The 20,657-nt window shown below is 38.6% G+C and overlaps 2 protein-coding genes across 2 annotated transcripts in view; both read left to right on the forward strand.

Annotated features, from left to right (window-relative positions):
• LOC114203931 (ankyrin repeat domain-containing protein 26-like) overlaps positions 1-20,657 on the forward strand; it is a 125,885-nt gene that overhangs the window by 26,304 nt on the left and 78,924 nt on the right. The gene's annotated exons all lie outside the window — the stretch shown is intronic.
• Positions 18,542-19,959, forward strand: LOC148163713 (putative coiled-coil domain-containing protein 144B). The gene is made up of 2 exons (XM_088025934.1): positions 18,542-19,605; positions 19,807-19,959. Exons 1-2 carry the CDS (start codon positions 18,649-18,651, stop codon positions 19,936-19,938), a joined length of 1,089 nt encoding a protein of 362 aa, XP_087882060.1. The 5' UTR covers positions 18,542-18,648; the 3' UTR covers positions 19,939-19,959.

The following is a 20,657-nucleotide window of genomic DNA, read 5'->3' on the forward strand; positions in this document are numbered from 1 at the left end:
TCAAGTGAGCTTCCAGTACCAAAGTTTGTCAGAGTAGTATGCCAAAATTTTTCCACTCTTCCTGATTTCCTCACTGTTGGGAAGACATTAAGGACCGGCGTAGCTGATTATGCAGAGCTATGTCCTAGTCGGCTATAAATGTATATATCTTAATGTCATACAAAATGGTGGCACTTCATAAGATAGTATCATTTAGTGCAAAATAAGAGAATTGGAAAGAAGAAGAGAGCAGGGTCACTTGGGGGAGATCAAGGAAGCTTTCGCCCTGATAAAAAGTCCATTAGAAAGTTTATGACTTTTTTTTTTAAATTTTATTTATTTATTTGACACAGAGAGAGAGACAGCGAGAGAGGGAACACAGGCGGGGGGGTGGGAGAGGGAGAAGCAGGCTTCCCGCCAAGCAGGGAGCCCAATGTGGGGCTCGATCCCAGGACCCCGAGACCATGACCTGAGCTGAAGGCAGACGCTTAACAACTGAGCCACCCAGGCACCCCGAAAGTTTATGACTTTTAATACATTTTAGTTTTGGAGAATCGATAGGAACGTGAGGCTTTTTCTAGAAGGTTAAGTTAAGGTAAAGGAATGTGGCAGCAGACTCCGTATGGACCAGAATTTCTCAAATTGTAGTGAATCATCCGAGACCTTGTTAAAAATGCACATTGTGAGCAGCAGGTCTGGGATTCTGCATTCTGACCTCTCAGGTGATGCCAGTGTTGGTGGTCCTTGGGTCATGCGCTCCATACGTAGCAAGGATGTAGACTTCCCTATAGAGAAATCTGGAAGGGCCACTGGATAGTTCAAGACATAATAGGATCAAGGAAGAGCATGACTTTGTTTTTATTGCTGAGCATGTTTTTAGCTAGAGGGGAGCAAGGAGATGGAGAAAGAGAGGTTATAGATGTAAGATACTGCTGCTAAACAAAGAGGAAAGAAGTGGTAGAGATAATCCATAATCAAAGGGATGTAAAAGCAGAACAGTCAAGACCATAAATCCAGAAATTACTTTTTTTAAAGATTTATTTATCTTAGGGAGAGAGAGAGAGAACGAGCAACCACGGCGAGGGGCAACGGGAGAGGGAGAGAGTATCCTTAAGCAGACTCCCTGCTGAGCCTGGAGCCCGATGCGGTGCTCAGTCCCGGGACCCCGACATCATGACCTGAGCTGAAATCAAGAGCCAAGACACCCAACTGACTGTGCCACCCAGGCGCCCCCAGAAATTACTTTTGAAGAAGGTGGATAGTGAAGGGAAGGAAGGAAGAAAGAAAGGCGTGGTAGCTAGGAAATTTTGGAGTTGATGAGGAAACTTGAGAGAATTCACCTTAGATGGCTTGAGTGTATTTGCACTAAAGCAGATTAAATTACAGCTGCTCCACAAAGAATACTGAAAGCAGATGGAGTGCTAAACCTGGGGTGAAACAGCCACTCATTCATCCTCCTCAGATCTATGAGACATCAAAGATCTATGTTGTATTGGTATTCATTATTCAAATGAGATTAATTTGAATATGGAAGCTTTGGCTGTTTTTCTTTTTTAAGAGAGCTAATTTTTTGATATGATAGCTGTTTCAAAAAAACCTTTTAAAGACTAACATGATCTACCAAATCAAACTAATTTTGGAAACAAAAGAGATTATCACGTTCATTCCCTAAATGCTAAAATTGTTATTATCAGTAAGCATGACACTGATTTTGAAATACAAAAGATTTTCAGTATCTAAAAATTCTGTGGCGATTAAATTGTTTTTTTTTCCATTTTGGTAATCCTATTTCCATACTGAAAGCTTATTATACATTATTTCCTTTTTTCCCCCAAGATTTTATTTCTTTGAGAGAGAGAATGAGAGAGAGAGAGAGTATGAGAGGGGGGAGGGTCAGAGGGAGAAGCAGACTCCCCGCTGAGCGGGGAGCCCGATGCGGGACTCGATCCCAGGACTCTGGGATCATGACCTGAGCCGAAGGCAGCCGTTTAACTGACTGAGCCACCCAGGCACCTCCCTTTATTATTTTTAATGAATAAATGGAATACTGGTTTTAAGGAGCACTATATTATTTAAAAATAATATGTGGAAAGTCAGTTTTCATTCTACTAAGATACTCAGTCTATTGATTAACCACATCTAATGTGTGCTCTACTTAATGTACCAGTTAATTCCATGCCTTTTATCAGTCATGTGATCAGGTCTGTACTCATAAATCGTACAATATTTTTTTCACCCCTGTAGTTTTAGGTTCTTTCTTTACTTGTAGAATTAACACTGTGTTTTCAAAAGATTTTCAATGATCTCCTAGAGTAGTGAGTACAGGCAAGAAATGCAAAGTTATTTACCTCTGCAAGTGACTTGTTTGCTGTTACTTCTTCCCGAGCTTGGTAGATCCAAGAAGGAGGACTTCTAAAATACCTACAGGCTCCTGTAACAAAGGAAGATCTGAAACAAAAATTAGAAATACAAGCAACTTAAAACAGTTCATGTGGATTGTTTCTCTTCTCACTTGATGCCTTTTATAAAGTAGTGAGCAAAGTTAGTTCTCTAGGGACCCACGATTGTGTGCTTATTCATTTAATACAGATTTATTCTGTACTGTGCCCTGATAATTTTATATCCTCAATAGTTCTGGACCCATTCTGTCAGTTCAGGTGTACTTCATCTTTATTTTGCAGTACTGCCTTGTAATTCATCTCCCATCTTGTGTGACAGTGCCCCTCAAATTCATCCCTCTCCACGGCATTTAGAGTGATCTGTCTCAAATGTCAATATGACTAGGAACCACTGTTGAAAATATATTTGTGTCCAGGTATCTTAAACTTACATATAAAGCTTTCATAACCTTGACTTCTGCCAAACTCTCTAGCCCTTTCTGCCGTCTGCCCTTTTCTCTGGCATTCTGAACTGCTGGTGATGTCTTCCTCTTAGATCCCTGTATTACCCTGTTGTGTGCTTCTCTCCCTTTTAGACAAATATTTACCCTGTCGTGTGCTTCTCTCCCTTGTCTTCCTACAGCCTTGCATACTCTCCCTGTTTTCCTCCCTCTAATCCCTTTGAATCTGGCTGACCTCACTGTTTTCAATTTCGGTTCAGGCATTATGTCCAGAAAAACCATTCCTGACACCTTTTATCTACGTGCTTCTTGAAACCTGGGTGCCTAGCACTTACTGGGAACTCAGTAAATAATTACTGAGTAAAATGAAGACAGTTTACATAGAGATGACTTAAGAGATTGCCCCATACAGGGGCACCTGTGTGGCTCAGTCGGTTGAGCGTCCAACTCTTGATTTCGGCTCAGGTCATGAGCTCAGAGTTGTGAGATCGAGCCCCATGTGTGGCTCAGTGCTGGGCTTGGAGCCCGGTCAAGATTCTCTCTCTCTCTCTCTCTCTGCTCCTCCCCCTGTCTAAAAAAAGAGAGAGAGAGAGAGAGAGAGAGAGAGAGAGAGATTGTCCCATACAGTCCAGGAGCCAAAGAAATAGATATAGAAAGAAGTAATTTACAGTTCAGGTGGTGAAGATACACTAGAAAAATCTGTAAAGTACTAAGGTACCCCTGAAGAAAGAGACACCTATTAATCTGGGGAAGACTAGCCATAATCAAGGATGACTTTACATAGCAGTCTGTGTCCTAAAAGATGTGAAGAAATTTATCAAGTAGGAGAGGAAAACATTTCAGGAATGTTTACACTCAGCAGCGACGTACACCCATAGGAAGCTTGTACACTAATAAAGGCATAAAAAATACTAATAATTTTGGAAACCATGAATAATGTTGTAGCTGAGGCTTTGGGTGTTAAGAGGTGCTGTTACAAGGTAAAGAATAGTCTGTTGTGATTTTACATGTTTCTGCTGCATTTTAAAATTTTGTTTCTGAGTGTTTTGTTCATTGATGTGAGGTGGATGAACTTGTGAATGAATCGTTGAGATGTTTGTATGTCTTTAACCTGGTGACCTTTAGTATTTCCCAAATGGTTTGTTGAAGTTTCCGATAATTAAAAGTGTTTCTTAAAGTAAATATTCAGCTAAAGATTAAGTTTAATTTGAACTATCAATAGATGAAATGTTATTTTCTGTTTTTAAGAAGGATATAGCTTTATCTAACCATTCTCAGTAGTCCATTTTAACTAAATATATAGATTTGCCAGGAGAACGAGACTTAGAAAGGACATCAGAGGAAGAGCAAGAAAGACTTGATGAAAGTGAAAATAACCACCTACAGGTATGTAAAAAGTTAAATTTAAATGTAAATTTCCGCTTTTATATTGTTTTTCCTGCTTTAATAACGTAACATAGTTCAAATGAAATTATCTTTTGAATGGACATATTGAAGTCAATAGATTATAATTTAATATTTAGTTTTTATAAAATTTTACAAGTTACAAACCTTAAACTATTGTTAGAATTTATAGTAACTTATAGCTAAACTTCATCCTTGGAATTGAGAGGAAAAAAAAATTCCTGAACAGTGTTTGCTTCTTCCATTTTTGTCACTTTTTATGTGATAAAGAAGGTAACACCAAATATTGAATCATATGTTTAAACAGTTGAAATTATGAGCAGCGTAATAATGATGACTACTGACTTAGATCCACGTAGAAGGAGTAATTATCCTCAGTGGTTCCAAATGTGCAGTTCTGTATTGCCCATCACTAATGCCAAGATTAAAGATTTATTTTGCCTTGTGATCTCTGTGTAGTTGACTTCAGAGAGTGGGGTCATAAAATCAGCACAATTGCCAATTGCCTAGAATCCCACCTTCCAGGATGGGACCTTTGTAGTTGGGTAATAAACCATAACTCTTTCAGTTATTTCATTTCAGCGTAGGAAATCAGTATTATTAACATTTTTCTTATCCACTCTCAGTGGACATTATATTAGAGCTGGATAGAAGCAGATAATTATAGTGATGTATAACACTATCATAGTATATAATTTGAATTAAGATTTAGGAATTTTCTTTCTGATTGATGTTAATTGATTTTGGCTCCTAATAATTTAAAATTTGCCTATTCTCTAGTTATTAGTCTTTAAAGAAAATCCTCAAATGCACGGTAGGGGCTATGTAAGGTATGGTGAGGTAAAATGTTTTTAAGTTTGTCACATTAAAAATAATGTAATTCATTTTTTGGTAGATGGAACATGGAATGAATTGTTTATTTCCAAAAAACTGACAAAGTTAAGTTGATGGATTTATGTTTTTCTTCTGTCTTAAGCTAGGGCGAGTTATTTTTCGCTTCTTTGTTACAATCCAGTGACTTGGGAGCAGCTTAACATAGATTAAGAAATCTAACAGTTAAATTTTAATTATTTTCTAATTTTTCTTTGTCCATACTTGATTACTTAAGGATAAAGTTATTTTACAAACATGTATCCTGGCAGAAAAGACATCTGAAAATCAAACCAAGCAAATTAATGTTCCACTTTTGCATCTGCAAAAAAAGTCTCGAGAACCAGAGATGAATAAGAACTGTGATAGAGAGGCTCGTGTAGCTGTATTTTCAGAACATCTTCTTGTGCAAAACCATGAGGAACTCTGGATCAAACAAGGCAACTTAGGGTGGAAAAAGAATTTAAAACTCATCACCAGTGAGTTAAAGTGGGAGTTTGGTAAAACTTGTCAAAGACACAAAATTGCTCCTTATCCTAAGGAAGAGTCACTACATGGTAACTTTAAAGAAGGAGCAAACGTAATGGAAATACCTTCTAACTTGACAAATGACAGACTCGATTGTGAGAAAAGGGATACATTTGCAGTGCCTGTCCCTCTAGTATTTCAGGCATTTGCTGAACAAAAACCGTCTAGTCTCAAATATGCTTGGCAGTCATCTTCTGATTTTGCTTTAAGTGAAAATAAATCGGACCGTGAAAATGGTCACAAACCAGACACTGAGCATGTTTTTAACAAAAATAAGAGTTTTAAAAGTGATACAGAAAATAAAAAAGTAAGGAACCCACTCGCTATGTTTGAAGTGAAAGAAGACCAAGAGCTTGACATGCCAATGGCAAAAAGTATGAACCAAAATAGCACTAATTCTAAATTAGAGATGGGACATCTACCTCAGTCTAGTCATTCGGAAAGCCTTTGTGACAAAAGGTTTTCCAGCTCCAATGAGGTGAGACAGATGGCTCAAATAAAAAGGCACAATAGTTCTGCTGTTACAGACACTTACAAGAAGACAAAAGACTTGTTCCGGAAGCCATTCTGTGCAGATAATGACAGTACTAATAACTATAGAAGTATGGAACCCGAAGTAGAAAATGAGAGTTCTTCTCCACCATGTAGTTACGGAACATCAGAAGTATATCTAAAAGAAGAAATACAGCAAGATGTTCAAAAGGTTAAGAACGAGATAGGCATGTTACAGATAGACTTCCTGGATTTGGAAAAAGAGAAAGTTCAACTTCAAAAAGAGGTAAGAGGTTCACTTTGCTGCTGCTCTTTTGTTTTTTTCTCTTTATCAGTTATCTGAGTCATTTTGATTTTCCACTTAGGAGAAGAGATCGTGTATAAAATGGGGTTGTCTAAATACGTGATTGTGTTCGGAAATAGCTTATTTCTGCTATCTAAATGATAGGAGTGCAGGAAAGCATTCTTATGATTTGTTTTCCTTAGGTTTCTCCGTCAGTCTCCCAAGTGGCATGTGAACTTGGGAACGAATTTAGCTATGCACCATGTGACCTCATGAACCCGAGTAACCGTAAAGAAAATTCCTTAAAAAATGCAATTATCGGGGCGCCTGGGTGACTCAGTCGTTAAGCATCTGCCTTCGGCTCAGGTCATGATCCCGGGGTCCTGGGACGGAGCCCCGCATCGGGCTCCCTGCTCATTGGGAAGCCTGCTTCTCCCTCTCCCACTCCCCCTGCTTGTGTTCCATCTCTCTCTGTGTCTCTCTCTGTCAAATAAATAAATAAAATCTTTTAAAAAAAAAACTTTAAAAAAATGCAGTTATCTTGGCACGTCTGGGTGGCACAGTCGAGCATCCGACTCTTGGTTTTGGCTTGGGTTTTGATCTCAGGTTCGTGAGATTGAGCCCCACGTTTGGCTCTGTGCTCAGTGTGGAGTGTGCTTTAGTTTCTCTCTCCTTCTCCCTCTGCCCTTCCTGCTCATGCTCTCGCTCTCTCTCTCTCAAATAAATAAATCTTTAAAAAATATATAATAATCTCTAGTGTTTTGTTTTTTTTTTTAAGTTTTCTTTCTTTATTTATTTGAGAGAGCGCGCACGTGTGTGCACGAGCATGAGCCGGGGGAGAGGCAGAGGCAGAGAGAAAGGGAGAAGCAGACTCTCTGCTGAGCAGGGAGCCTGACATGGGGCTCCATCCCAGGCCCCTGGGATCATGACCTGAGCTGAAGGCAGACGCTTAACCGCTGAGCCATCCAGGTGCCCCATCTCTAGGGTTTTTATTTTTATCTATTGGCTTAAATATAAACTGCGTTTCCATAAACAATAAAATGGGAAAGAAGCAATGACTAAGAGAAAAGATATAAACAAATATTTCAGCTAAACCTATTTATTGTTTCAGTATGTGCAATCTTTTCTGCTTTGTACTCTTGGAACTTAGAATTCCAACAGGACCACGTTGAGATATTTTTAATAACAAATATTTGGATTATCACTTTCTTCCTCCACATTTTTTAAAAACAGACTCTTTTTTTAAGATTTATTTATTTATTGAGAGAGCATAAGCCAAGGGGAGGGCTAAAGGGAGAGAGGGAGAGAGAGAGAGAGGTAGGTAGACTCCCCACTGAGCATGGAGCCTGATGCGGGGCTCAATCCCACAACCTCGAGATCATGAGCTGAGCCAAAATCAAGAGTCAGAGGCCCAACTGACTGAGCCACCCAGGCGCCCCCCTCCACTTTTTTTGGTCACCATTCTCACATGTTTCTGTTGAGTCAGACCTTCATATTATGTTTAATAAAGTATGGTACATTTTGACATGTATGATTTTTATAATGTAGGTAGCAGAAACCTTCAGAAACCTTCAGTATTTAACTCGAAGGGAGAAAATGGACTTTTGAGGTGAATTGAGTTTTAAAAATAGACAAAAATCTAGAGATATCCTCCTTTAAAAGAAGAAGTAGCTAAGCACCGTGTCCCCAATTAAGATATTAAATTACTGTGCCAGTGTCATACTTTTAATGTATCTGATTAATTTAATGAATGTGTTTGATAACTTACCTGATTCAGCATCAAAGAATTGTATCATCTCTTTCGGTGCCATAAGATGCTAGGTAATGCCACTTTAGGAACTTTGGACCAAATTAACCTTTTTTGGTTTTACTCCCATTTATCAGTGGAAAACAGGATTAAAGTTGATAATTACTTTTATATCCTCTAGCTATAAAATTTTATGGTTTTTGAATGTGGAATTTGGGGAGCATTACTCATTTCCCAAAATTCTACACTAACAGTTTCACTCTGTTCTTTTTGTGTTGTGGTGAACTTTGGTTCATATATTTTAATGAACACTGTCACTTTTTTGATAGCCCTAGGATCCAAATGAAAAAAAGAATTGTAAAAGGTAGTTGGGGAAAAAATAGCTCAGTGTAGAAAGAGGAAAACTTCTGTTTGTTCCTGGAGCACCACAATGTCACATCCTTTAAATCTGGCTGTTTTTGCAAAATCCAGGTGGTAAGGACAGAAGATGACACATTTTGTGTCTTTGTCCTTTTTATTTCTTTGTATCTGCTGGTCAGATGGGGTGGGGTGGGGAATGGTAGGGAGCAAACCGTGGATATGAATACAAAATTAAGAAAGCCCTTTTTCAAATTTGGGAAAATTCTATTTTAATTAATTAATTATTTTTTAAGATTTTATTTATTTGTCAGAGAGAGAGAGAGAGAGAGAGCACAAGCAGGAGGAGCGGCAGGCAGAGGGAGAAGCAGGCTTCCCACTGAGCAAGGAGCCTGATGCGGGCCTCGATCCCAGGACCCTGGATCAGACCCGAGCCGAAGGCAGACGCTTACCCAGCTGAGTCACCCACGCGTCCCAATTCAGCTGTTTTTATTCAAACAGAAATGAAGCAGAATTTATAAAAATTGCAATTATTTATAATGATAAAGTTAAACACGAAATATTTTTATCGATTAAAATTACGACAAACTAAGAGTCAAATGTTATAATTAATGCAAAAAAGTTCTGGGATGACTGGGTGGCTCAGTCGTCAAGCATCTGCCTTAGGCTCAGGTCGTGATCCCAGGGTCCTGGGATCGAGCCCCGCATCGGGCTCCCTGCTCGGCCGGAGGCCTGCTTCTCCCTCTCCCACTCCCCCTGCCTGTGTTCCTGCTGTCGCTGTCTCTCTGTCAAATACATAAATAAAATCTTAAAATAATATATATATATATATATAAGCATTGAATGATGTTAAAGCATAAATGGGGATGCTTAGACTTTTCTCTGTCATCTCTGCATTTACGCATAAAAACTATTTCCTTATGCTTTTTACGTGTAATTGATAAAATAATCATGTGCTAAATATAATAATACAGCATAATACAGTTCTGCTAATTTGCGAGCTTAACTTAATGAAAGCTGTGTAGTATTATTGCAGAAAACCGAGGCTTAGGAGTCATAAGGAAGTAGTTTGGGTTTTGAAATTAAGTTATTTAAAAAACTAAAGAATTACTCCAGGCCAAGCTATGGCCAGATGTGATTCTGTGGTGTATATGGATGTGCAAAATTCCTAATCAGATCTAGAAAGTTTGGGTTACAGTTTTTTACAACTTGGAGCCTGAAAAGCTAATGCCTGGGACTTGAAAGCATTTTATATGTGTGTGTGTGTGTATGTGTGTGTTTATATGTGTGTGTATATATATATATATATATATATATTTTAATATTTTATTTATTTATTAGAGAGAGAGAGGGAGAGTGAGCAGGAGGGAGAGGGAGAATCTGCAGCAGACTCCACTCTGGGCGCAGAGCACTACTGATACCAAGAGTTGGACGCTCAACTGACTGAGCCATCCAGGGGCCCTGAAAGTATTATATTTGGATTGTCAAGTGGATTTACAAGGAGCTTTGGGATTATAATAACAATTTGGTTTAGCGGTGTTTTATTTATTTATTTTTAAAAAGATTTTCTTTATTTATTTGAGAGAGAGAGAGAGAAAGACAGCGTGAGCTGGGGGAGGTGCGGAGGGAGAGGGAGAAGCAGGCTCCCCACTGAGCACATGGGGCTAGATCCCAGAACCAACTGAGCCACCCAGGCATCTCTGGTTTAGTGGTGTTTTAATAGGTAAAAGCCTTTTTGGATAGTTAAAATAGTATGCATTAAGTATCTTTGTGGCTGCCATACTTGTAGTAACATAAGTATAAAGTGATGATGACCTATTCTAAGGTGACAGACCATGGAAGGAGGTAAAAAGGGCCTGACCTCTTAGCACAGGCAGGTGCTACACAATGGTGCAAGCACCATATTCGAAGTCAAAAGATATGCTAGCATCCTGGTTCTGTCACTTGGTAGCTGTGGGATCCCAGAAAAACTTGTTTAACCTGTTTGAATGTCAGTGACCTCATTCATAAAAATGGTACTAATACCTACCTCTCAGGTATGTGTAATGAACAAATGTGGGAACAAATGTGAAAACACTTTGTATACTGTAAAGGCTGCTATAGAAATACAGGACAAAAATGATCACAGCAGTATTTAGTGATTTATTAAATATTGAGGACACTTTTTTTAAATGTGAAGATTTCTGAAGGACAATAAAATAAATGGCAGTAGTGTCAAGAAAAGAATGGCAAAGATAGAACGGGCAGGTGGATTTCTAATCTGGGATATGTTAAGTTTCAGTGACATTGTATAGATATACAGCTGACCCTTGAACGGGATGAGTTTGAATTGTGTGGCCACTTACACACAGACTTTTTTGATACAGTACAGTACTGTTAATCTGTTTTCCTTATGATTTCTTAATAGCCTTTTCTTTATATTGTAAGAATCCAGTATATAATACCTATAACATGAAAATGTGTTAATTGACGTTACATTATTGGTAAGGTCAGCATTAGGTTATAATTTACTCTGACCTTCCATGCTCACTTTACAGAGTCCAGGGCCAAATGAGGATTAAGACGTAGATTAGATCTAGAGAGCAGATACGAGGTCTTCTGTTTGAATGTTTTGGTTTTTAATTTACATTTTTCCTATTTTAAGTCTAATTGCGTTTAAAGTAGGAAGTTCAATAGGAGATTAGTAGTTAAGTTTTTGGGGAATCAAAAGTTAGATGTGGATTTTTGACTGCACGGCTGTGCAAACGCCCTTAACCCTTGCATTGTGTAAGGGTCGACAGTATAGTGACTTGGTACTTGAGACCTTCTCAGTGAGATGATTTTATTTCTTTTTTAGAGAGAGAGAGAGAGAGAGAGAGAGAGCGTGTGAGAGGGGTGGGGAGGGGCAGAAGAAGAGGGAGCGAGAGAATCCCAAGTAGGCTTCATGCTCAGCACGGAGCCCGACATGGGGCTTGATCTCATGACCCTGAGATCGTGAACTGAGCTGAAATCAAGAGTTGGACACTTAACTGACTCTGCCACACAGGCACCCCCCTCAGTGAGATTTTATATGTTTGACCTTAAATACATTTCTGTTATTGAATATCAGCTATGTACCGGCTGTATAAGTTGAGGGGTTAGGCTGTAGTGGTAGGAGCAGAAAAAATAAGGAAACAACAATCCATTGTAAGTTACTATAAGTGCTTTGTATAAAGAAAATGGAAATGTTAGGTTAGGGAATTTTGGGGGAGTTTGTCATTAGGATGGGGATGAGAATGGGAGTGGAATTTTGTTAGTCAGGAAAGATCTCTCTGAATGTGGCAAGAGCTGCCAAGTGGCGGATGAGAAGGACCAGTCGTGCCAGGGTCTTGGAGAAGGACGTTCTAGACAGAGAGAACCATGGATCACATCTATGCATCATTTCACTCTTATGTCTTGGAATGACCAGGAAGCAGGAAGATCCACCCCATTGTCATAATCATTGTTGTTACTGTTGGGTGTAGAAAAGAAAATGTGCATACTAAAATAAGTGCCTGGTACATTTTAGGTAATTAATAAATAAATGTTCTTAGTCTTCCCTTAGGAAAGCTTAGACTTTTTGAAGAGTTTCATACCTGTATCTAAACTGCTTTGCTATTATTTAAATATAATTTCAAGAAAAGTTTTTCTTCCTTCTTTGCCATTTCATTCAACCATTTTTCCTATCAATAAAAATTCCAAGCCTTTGTTTATCTAAATGAAGCAGCAGCTACCACAGTGTTCTGTTTATACTCAAGATGATATACTCCAAGGTTTCTCATCATGTCCAGTATCTTCTTCTTTGAGCACTGAAAACGTTTCTGCCGTCAGGAAGAGTTTAAATTTGTAGCAAATATACTTATTAAAGAATTTGTTTAAATACATCTTTTTAATGTCCTTTTATTTTGGTGGGGAATGCAAAGGAGAGTTAGGTGTTTTGTTAGTTCCTGTTGAAAGGTACATACAAATCAGTCTTCTGTCTATGAAAGTATTTACTCTGGCCTTCCATGTTCGGGCAAATGGAGATTAAAAGGTACCCTTAATCTAGGAAGCATATATGAGGTTTTGAGATGTTTTGGTTTTCAATACATGCTTTTCTTATTTGTAAGTCTGATTGCTGTTAACGTCGGAAATTCAGATATTTTCTTAGAAAAGGATTCGGAAGTCTTTATGCAGCTCATTTTTGATGTTAATTTTAACAGAGTATTTCTGAGAGTCTTCCAAAGAAAGACGTTAAACGTTTATCTGGAGCTGCGGATCAGAAGGGACCACGTATATTAAATGAAGAAGTAGAAGGTAAGAATTGTATTTTATTAAAAAGTCACTTGATAGAGTGTTAATTTAAAATGGGAATAGTGATATGTTCTAATATCCAAAGAAAATCACCTATTAAACGCATAGAAAGGAGAAAGATGTGAAAAGGAGATAAATTGATATCTTATCAGGTGTCAGCAACAGATTAAATTGAGAGTGCCACTGCAGGAACTAAATTACTGGTTCCATTTCAAGGTATTCTAAGACCTAAGGAACATCAGGAAATAAGAGGAAAAGAGCAAAAGAAGGAATGATGAGAAAGGCGGAGAGTACCGGGAGTAAATGAAGGGCAAAGGCAGCTCTTTATAGTGGAAGGTGGTAACATAAAATAATTCTTTAGAAGGAAGAGCAGAGTATTTGAAATGCAGGAAAAATATCAAGTGAGCTTCCAGTACCAAAGTTTGTCAGAGTAGTATGCCAAAATTTTTCCACTCTTCCTGATTTCCTCACTGTTGGGAAGACATTAAGGACCGGCGTAGCTGATTATGCAGAGCTATGTCCTAGTCGGCTATAAATGTATATATCTTAATGTCATACAAAATGGTGGCACTTCATAAGATAGTATCATTTAGTGCAAAATAAGAGAATTGGAAGGAAGAAGAGAGCAGGGTCAGTTAGGGGGAGATCAAGGAAGCTTTCGCCCTGATAAAAAGTCCATTAGAAAGTTTATGACTTTTTTTTTTAATTTTATTTATTTATTTGACACAGAGAGAGAGACAGCGAGAGAGGGAACACAGGCGGGGGGGTGGGAGAGGGAGAAGCAGGCTTCCCGCCAAGCAGGGAGCCCAATGTGGGGCTCGATCCCAGGACCCCGAGACCATGACCTGAGCTGAAGGCAGACGCTTAACAACTGAGCCACCCAGGCACCCCGAAAGTTTATGACTTTTAATACATTTTAGTTTTGGAGAATCGATAGGAACGTGAGGCTTTTTCTAGAAGGTTAAGTTAAGGTAAAGGAATGTGGCAGCAGACTCCGTATGGACCAGAATTTCTCAAATTGTAGTGAATCATCCGAGACCTTGTTAAAAATGCACATTGTGAGCAGCAGGTCTGGGATTCTGCATTCTGACCTCTCAGGTGATGCCAGTGTTGGTGGTCCTTGGGTCATGCGCTCCGTACGTAGCAAGGATGTAGACTTCCCTATAGAGAAATCTGGAAGGGCCACTGGATAGTTCAAGACATAATAGGATCAAGGAAGAGCATGACTTTGTTTTTATTGCTGAGCATGTTTTTAGCTAGAGGGGAGCAAGGAGATGGAGAAAGAGAGGTTATAGATGTAAGATACTGCTGCCACACCAAGAGGAAAGAAGCGGTGGAGATAATCCATAATCAAAGGGATGTAAAAGCAGAACAGTCCAGACCATAGATCCAGAAATTACTTTTTTAAAAGACTTATTTATTTATGTTAGGGAGAGAGAGAGAGAGAGAGAGAGAGAGCGCGAGCAACCAGGGCGAGGGGCAACGGGAGAGGGAGAGAGTATCCTTAAGCAGACTCCCTGCTGAGCCTGGAGCCCGATGCGGGGCTCAGTCCCAGGACCCCGACATCATGACCTGAGCTGAAATCAAGAGCCAAGACACCCAACTGACTGTGCCACCCAGGCGCCCCCAGAAATTACTTTTGAAGAAGGTGGATAGTGAAGGGAAGGAGGGAAGAAAGAAAGGCGTGGTAGCTAGGAAATTTTGGAGTTGATGAGGAAACTTGAGAGAATTCACCTTAGATGGCTTGAGTGTATTTGCACTAAAGCAGATTAAATTACAGCTGCTCCACAAAGAATACTGAAAGCAGATGGAATGCTAAACTTGGGGTGAAACAGCCACTCATTCATCCTCCTCAGATCTATGGGACATCAAAGATCTATGTTGTATTGGTATTCATTATTCAAATGAGATTAATTTGAATATGGAAGCTTTGGCTGTTTTTCTTTTTTAAGAGAGCTAATTTTTTGATATGATAGCTGTTTCAAAAAAACCTTTTAAAGACTAACATGATCTACCAAATCAAACTAATTTTGGAAACAAAAGAGATTATCACGTTCATTCCCTAAATGCTAAAATTGTTATTATCAGTAAGCATGACACTGATTTTGAAATACAAAAGATTTTCAGTATCTAAAAATTCTGTGGCGATTAAATTGTTTTTTTTTCCATTTTGGTAATCCTATTTCCATACTGAAAGCTTATTATACATTATTTCCTTTTTTCCCCCAAGATTTTATTTCTTTGAGAGAGAGAATGAGAGAGAGAGAGAGTATGAGAGGGGGGAGGGTCAGAGGGAGAAGCAGACTCCCCGCTGAGCGGGGAGCCCGATGCGGGACTCGATCCCAGGACTCTGGGATCATGACCTGAGCCGAAGGCAGCCGTTTAACTGACTGAGCCACCCAGGCACCTCCCTTTATTATTTTTAATGAATAAATGGAATACTGGTTTTAAGGAGCACTATATTATTTAAAAATAATATGTGGAAAGTCAGTTTTCATTCTACTAAGATACTCAGTCTATTGATTAACCACATCTAATGTGTGCTCTACTTAATGTACCAGTTAATTCCATGCCTTTTATCAGTCATGTGATCAGGTCTGTACTCATAAATCGTACAATATTTTTTTCACCCCTGTAGTTTTAGGTTCTTTCTTTACTTGTAGAATTAACACTGTGTTTTCAAAAGATTTTCAATGATCTCCTAGAGTAGTGAGTACAGGCAAGAAATGCAAAGTTATTTACCTCTGCAAGTGACTTGTTTGCTGTTACTTCTTCCCGAGCTTGGTAGATCCAAGAAGGAGGACTTCTAAAATACCTACAGGCTCCTGTAACAAAGGAAGATCTGAAACAAAAATTAGAAATACAAGCAACTTAAAACAGTTCATGTGGATTGTTTCTCTTCTCACTTGATGCCTTTTATAAAGTAGTGAGCAAAGTTAGTTCTCTAGGGACCCACGATTGTGTGCTTATTCATTTAATACAGATTTATTCTGTACTGTGCCCTGATAATTTTATATCCTCAATAGTTCTGGACCCATTCTGTCAGTTCAGGTGTACTTCATCTTTATTTTGCAGTACTGCCTTGTAATTCATCTCCCATCTTGTGTGACAGTGCCCCTCAAATTCATCCCTCTCCACGGCATTTAGAGTGATCTGTCTCAAATGTCAATATGACTAGGAACCACTGTTGAAAATATATTTGTGTCCAGGTATCTTAAACTTACATATAAAGCTTTCATAACCTTGACTTCTGCCAAACTCTCTAGCCCTTTCTGCCGTCTGCCCTTTTCTCTGGCATTCTGAACTGCTGGTGATGTCTTCCTCTTAGATCCCTGTATTACCCTGTTGTGTGCTTCTCTCCCTTTTAGACAAATATTTACCCTGTCGTGTGCTTCTCTCCCTTGTCTTCCTACAGCCTTGCATACTCTCCCTGTTTTCCTCCCTCTAATCCCTTTGAATCTGGCTGACCTCACTGTTTTCAATTTCGGTTCAGGCATTATGTCCAGAAAAACCATTCCTGACACCTTTTATCTACGTGCTTCTTGAAACCTGGGTGCCTAGCACTTACTGGGAACTCAGTAAATAATTACTGAGTAAAATGAAGACAGTTTACATAGAGATGACTTAAGAGATTGCCCCATACAGGGGCACCTGTGTGGCTCAGTCGGTTGAGCGTCCAACTCTTGATTTCGGCTCAGGTCATGAGCTCAGAGTTGTGAGATCGAGCCCCATGTGTGGCTCAGTGCTGGGCTTGGAGCCCGGTCAAGATTCTCTCTCTCTCTCTCTCTCTGCTCCTCCCCCTGTCTAAAAAAAGAGAGAGAGAGAGAGAGAGAGAGAGAGAGAGAGAGATTGTCCCATACAGTCCAGGAGCCAAAGAAATAGATATAGAAAGAAGTAATTTACAGTTCAGGTGGTGAAGATACACTAGAAAAATCTGTAAAGTACTAAGGTACCCCTGAAGAAAGAGACACCTATTAATCTGGGGAAGACTAGCCATAATCAAGGATGACTTTACATAGCAGTCTGTGTCCTAAAAGATGTGAAGAAATTTATCAAGTAGGAGAGGAAAACATTTCAGGAATGTTTACACTCAGCAGCGACGTACACCCATAGGAAGCTTGTACACTAATAAAGGCATAAAAAATACTAATAATTTTGGAAACCATGAATAATGTTGTAGCTGAGGCTTTGGGTGTTAAGAGGTGCTGTTACAAGGTAAAGAATAGTCTGTTGTGATTTTACATGTTTCTGCTGCATTTTAAAATTTTGTTTCTGAGTGTTTTGTTCATTGATGTGAGGTGGATGAACTTGTGAATGAATCGTTGAGATGTTTGTATGTCTTTAACCTGGTGACCTTTAGTATTTCCCAAATGGTTTGTTGAAGTTTCCGATAATTAAAAGTGTTTCTTAAAGTAAATATTCAGCTAAAGATTAAGTTTAATTTGAACTATCAATAGATGAAATGTTATTTTCTGTTTTTAAGAAGGATATAGCTTTTATCTAACCATTCTCAGTAGTCCATTTTAACTAAATATATAGATTTGCCAGGAGAACGAGACTTAGAAAGGACATCAGAGGAAGAGCAAAAAAGACTTGATGAAAGTGAAAATAACCACCTACAGGTATGTAAAAAGTTAAATTTAAATGTAAATTTCCGCTTTTATATTGTTTTTCCTGCTTTAATAACGTAACATAGTTCAAATGAAATTATCTTTTGAATGGACATATTGAAGTCAATAGATTATAATTTAATATTTAGTTTTTATAAAATTTTACAAGTTACAAACCTTAAACTATTGTTAGAATTTATAGTAACTTATAGCTAAACTTCATCCTTGGAATTGAGAGGAAAAAAAAATTCCTGAACAGTGTTTGCTTCTTCCATTTTTGTCACTTTTTATGTGATAAAGAAGGTAACACCAAATATTGAATCATATGTTTAAACAGTTGAAATTATGAGCAGCGTAATAATGATGACTACTGACTTAGATCCACGTAGAAGGAGTAATTATCCTCAGTGGTTCCAAATGTGCAGTTCTGTATTGCCCATCACTAATGCCAAGATTAAAGATTTATTTTGCCTTGTGATCTCTGTGTAGTTGACTTCAGAGAGTGGGGTCATAAAATCAGCACAATTGCCAATTGCCTAGAATCCCACCTTCCAGGATGGGACCTTTGTAGTTGGGTAATAAACCATAACTCTTTCAGTTATTTCATTTCAGCGTAGGAAATCAGTATTATTAACATTTTTCTTATCCACTCTCAGTGGACATTATATTAGAGCTGGATAGAAGCAGATAATTATAGTGATGTATAACACTATCATAGTATATAATTTGAATTAAGATTTAGGAATTTTCTTTCTGATTGATGTTAATTGATTTTGGCTCCTAATAATTTAAAATTTGCCTATTCTCTAGTTATTAGTCTTTAAAGAAAATCCTCAAATGCACGGTAGGGGCTATGTAAGGTATGGTGAGGTAAAATGTTTTTAAGTTTGTCACATTAAAAATAATGTAATTCATTTTTTGGTAGATGGAACATGGAATGAATTGTTTATTTCCAAAAAACTGACAAAGTTAAGTTGATGGATTTATGTTTTTCTTCTGTCTTAAGCTAGGGCGAGTTATTTTTCGCTTCTTTGTTACAATCCAGTGACTTGGGAGCAGCTTAACATAGATTAAGAAATCTAACAGTTAAATTTTAATTATTTTCTAATTTTTCTTTGTCCATACTTGATTACTTAAGGATAAAGTTATTTTACAAACATGTATCCTGGCAGAAAAGACATCTGAAAATCAAACCAAGCAAATTAATGTTCCACTTTTGCATCTGCAAAAAAAGTCTCGAGAACCAGAGATGAATAAGAACTGTGATAGAGAGGCTCGTGTAGCTGTATTTTCAGAACATCCTCTTGTGCAAAACCATGAGGAACTCTGGATCAAACAAGGCAACTTAGGGTGGAAAAAGAATTTAAAACTCATCACCAGTGAGTTAAAGTGGGAGTTTGGTAAAACTTGTCAAAGACACAAAATTGCTCCTTATCCTAAGGAAGAGTCACTACATGGTAACTTTAAAGAAGGAGCAAACGTAATGGAAATACCTTCTAACTTGACAAATGACAGACTCGATTGTGAGAAAAGGGATACATTTGCAGTGCCTGTCCCTCTAGTATTTCAGGCATTTGCTGAACAAAAACCGTCTAGTCTCAAATATGCTTGGCAGTCATCTTCTGATTTTGCTTTAAGTGAAAATAAATCGGACCGTGAAAATGGTCACAAACCAGACACTGAGCATGTTTTTAACAAAAATAAGAGTTTTAAAAGTGATACAGAAAATAAAAAAGTAAGGAACCCACTCGCTATGTTTGAAGTGAAAGAAGACCAAGAGCTTGACATGCCAATGGCAAAAAGTATGAACCAAAATAGCACTAATTCTAAATTAGAGATGGGACATCTACCTCAGTCTAGTCATTCGGAAAGCCTTTGTGACAAAAGGTTTTCCAGCTCCAATGAGGTGAGACAGATGGCTCAAATAAAAAGGCACAATAGTTCTGCTGTTACAGACACTTACAAGAAGACAAAAGACTTGTTCCGGAAGCCATTCTGTGCAGATAATGACAGTACTAATAACTATAGAAGTATGGAACCCGAAGTAGAAAATGAGAGTTCTTCTCCACCATGTAGTTACGGAACATCAGAAGTATATCTAAAAGAAGAAATACAGCAAGATGTTCAAAAGGTTAAGAACGAGATAGGCATGTTACAGATAGACTTCCTGGATTTGGAAAAAGAGAAAGTTCAACTTCAAAAAGAGGTAAGAGGTTCACTTTGCTGCTGCTCTTTTGTTTTTTTCTCTTTATCAGTTATCTGAGTCATTTTGATTTTCCACTTAGGAGAAGAGATCGTGTATAAAATGGGGTTGTCTAAATACGTGATTGTGTTCGGAAATAGCTTATTTCTGCTATCTAAATGATAGGAGTGCAGGAAAGCATTCTTATGATTTTGTTTTCCTTAGGTTTCTCCGTCAGTCTCCCAAGTGGCATGTGAACTTGGGAACGAATTTAGCTATGCACCATGTGACCTCATGAACCCGAGTAACCGTAAAGAAAATTCCTTAAAAAATGCAATTATCGGGGCGCCTGGGTGACTCAGTCGTTAAGCATCTGCCTTCGGCTCAGGTCATGATCCCGGGGTCCTGGGACGGAGCCCCGCATCGGGCTCCCTGCTCATTGGGAAGCCTGCTTCTCCCTCTCCCACTCCCCCTGCTTGTGTTCCATCTCTCTCTGTGTCTCTCTCTGTCAAATAAATAAATAAAATCTTTTAAAAAAAAAACTTTAAAAAAATGCAGTTATCTTGGCACGTCTGGGTGGCACAGTCGAGCATCCGACTCTTGGTTTTGGCTTGGGTTTTGATCTCAGGTTCGTGAGATTGAGCCCCACGTTTGGCTCTGTGCTCAGTGTGGAGTGTGCTTTAGTTTCTCTCTCCTTCTCCCTCTGCCCTTCCTGCTCATGCTCTCGCTCTCTCTCTCTCAAATAAATAAATCTTTAAAAAATATATAATAATCTCTAGTGTTTTGTTTTTTTTTTTAAGTTTTCTTTCTTTATTTATTTGAGAGAGCGCGCACGTGTGTGCACGAGCATGAGCCGGGGGAGAGGCAGAGGCAGAGAGAAAGGGAGAAGCAGACTCTCTGCTGAGCAGGGAGCCTGACATGGGGCTCCATCCCAGGCCCCTGGGATCATGACCTGAGCTGAAGGCAGACGCTTAACCGCTGAGCCATCCAGGTGCCCCATCTCTAGGGTTTTTATTTTTATCTATTGGCTTAAATATAAACTGCGTTTCCATAAACAATAAAATGGGAAAGAAGCA

Source organism: Eumetopias jubatus, unplaced genomic scaffold (assembly GCF_037043125.1).
Source record: "Eumetopias jubatus isolate StellerSeaLion01/CBP00866 unplaced genomic scaffold, mEumJub1_p1.0 scaffold_8, whole genome shotgun sequence".
NCBI classification, from domain to species: Eukaryota; Metazoa; Chordata; class Mammalia; order Carnivora; family Otariidae; genus Eumetopias; species Eumetopias jubatus.

Coding starts and splice junctions, on each gene's coding strand:
- LOC148163713 (XM_088025934.1), top strand. CDS start 18,649: ATGAATAAGAACTGTGATAGAGAGGCTCGTGTAGCTGTATTTTCAGAA. Junction 19,606..19,806: donor AAGTTCAACTTCAAAAAGAG/GTAAGAGGTTCA, acceptor TGTTTTCCTTAG/GTTTCTCCGTCAGTCTCCCA.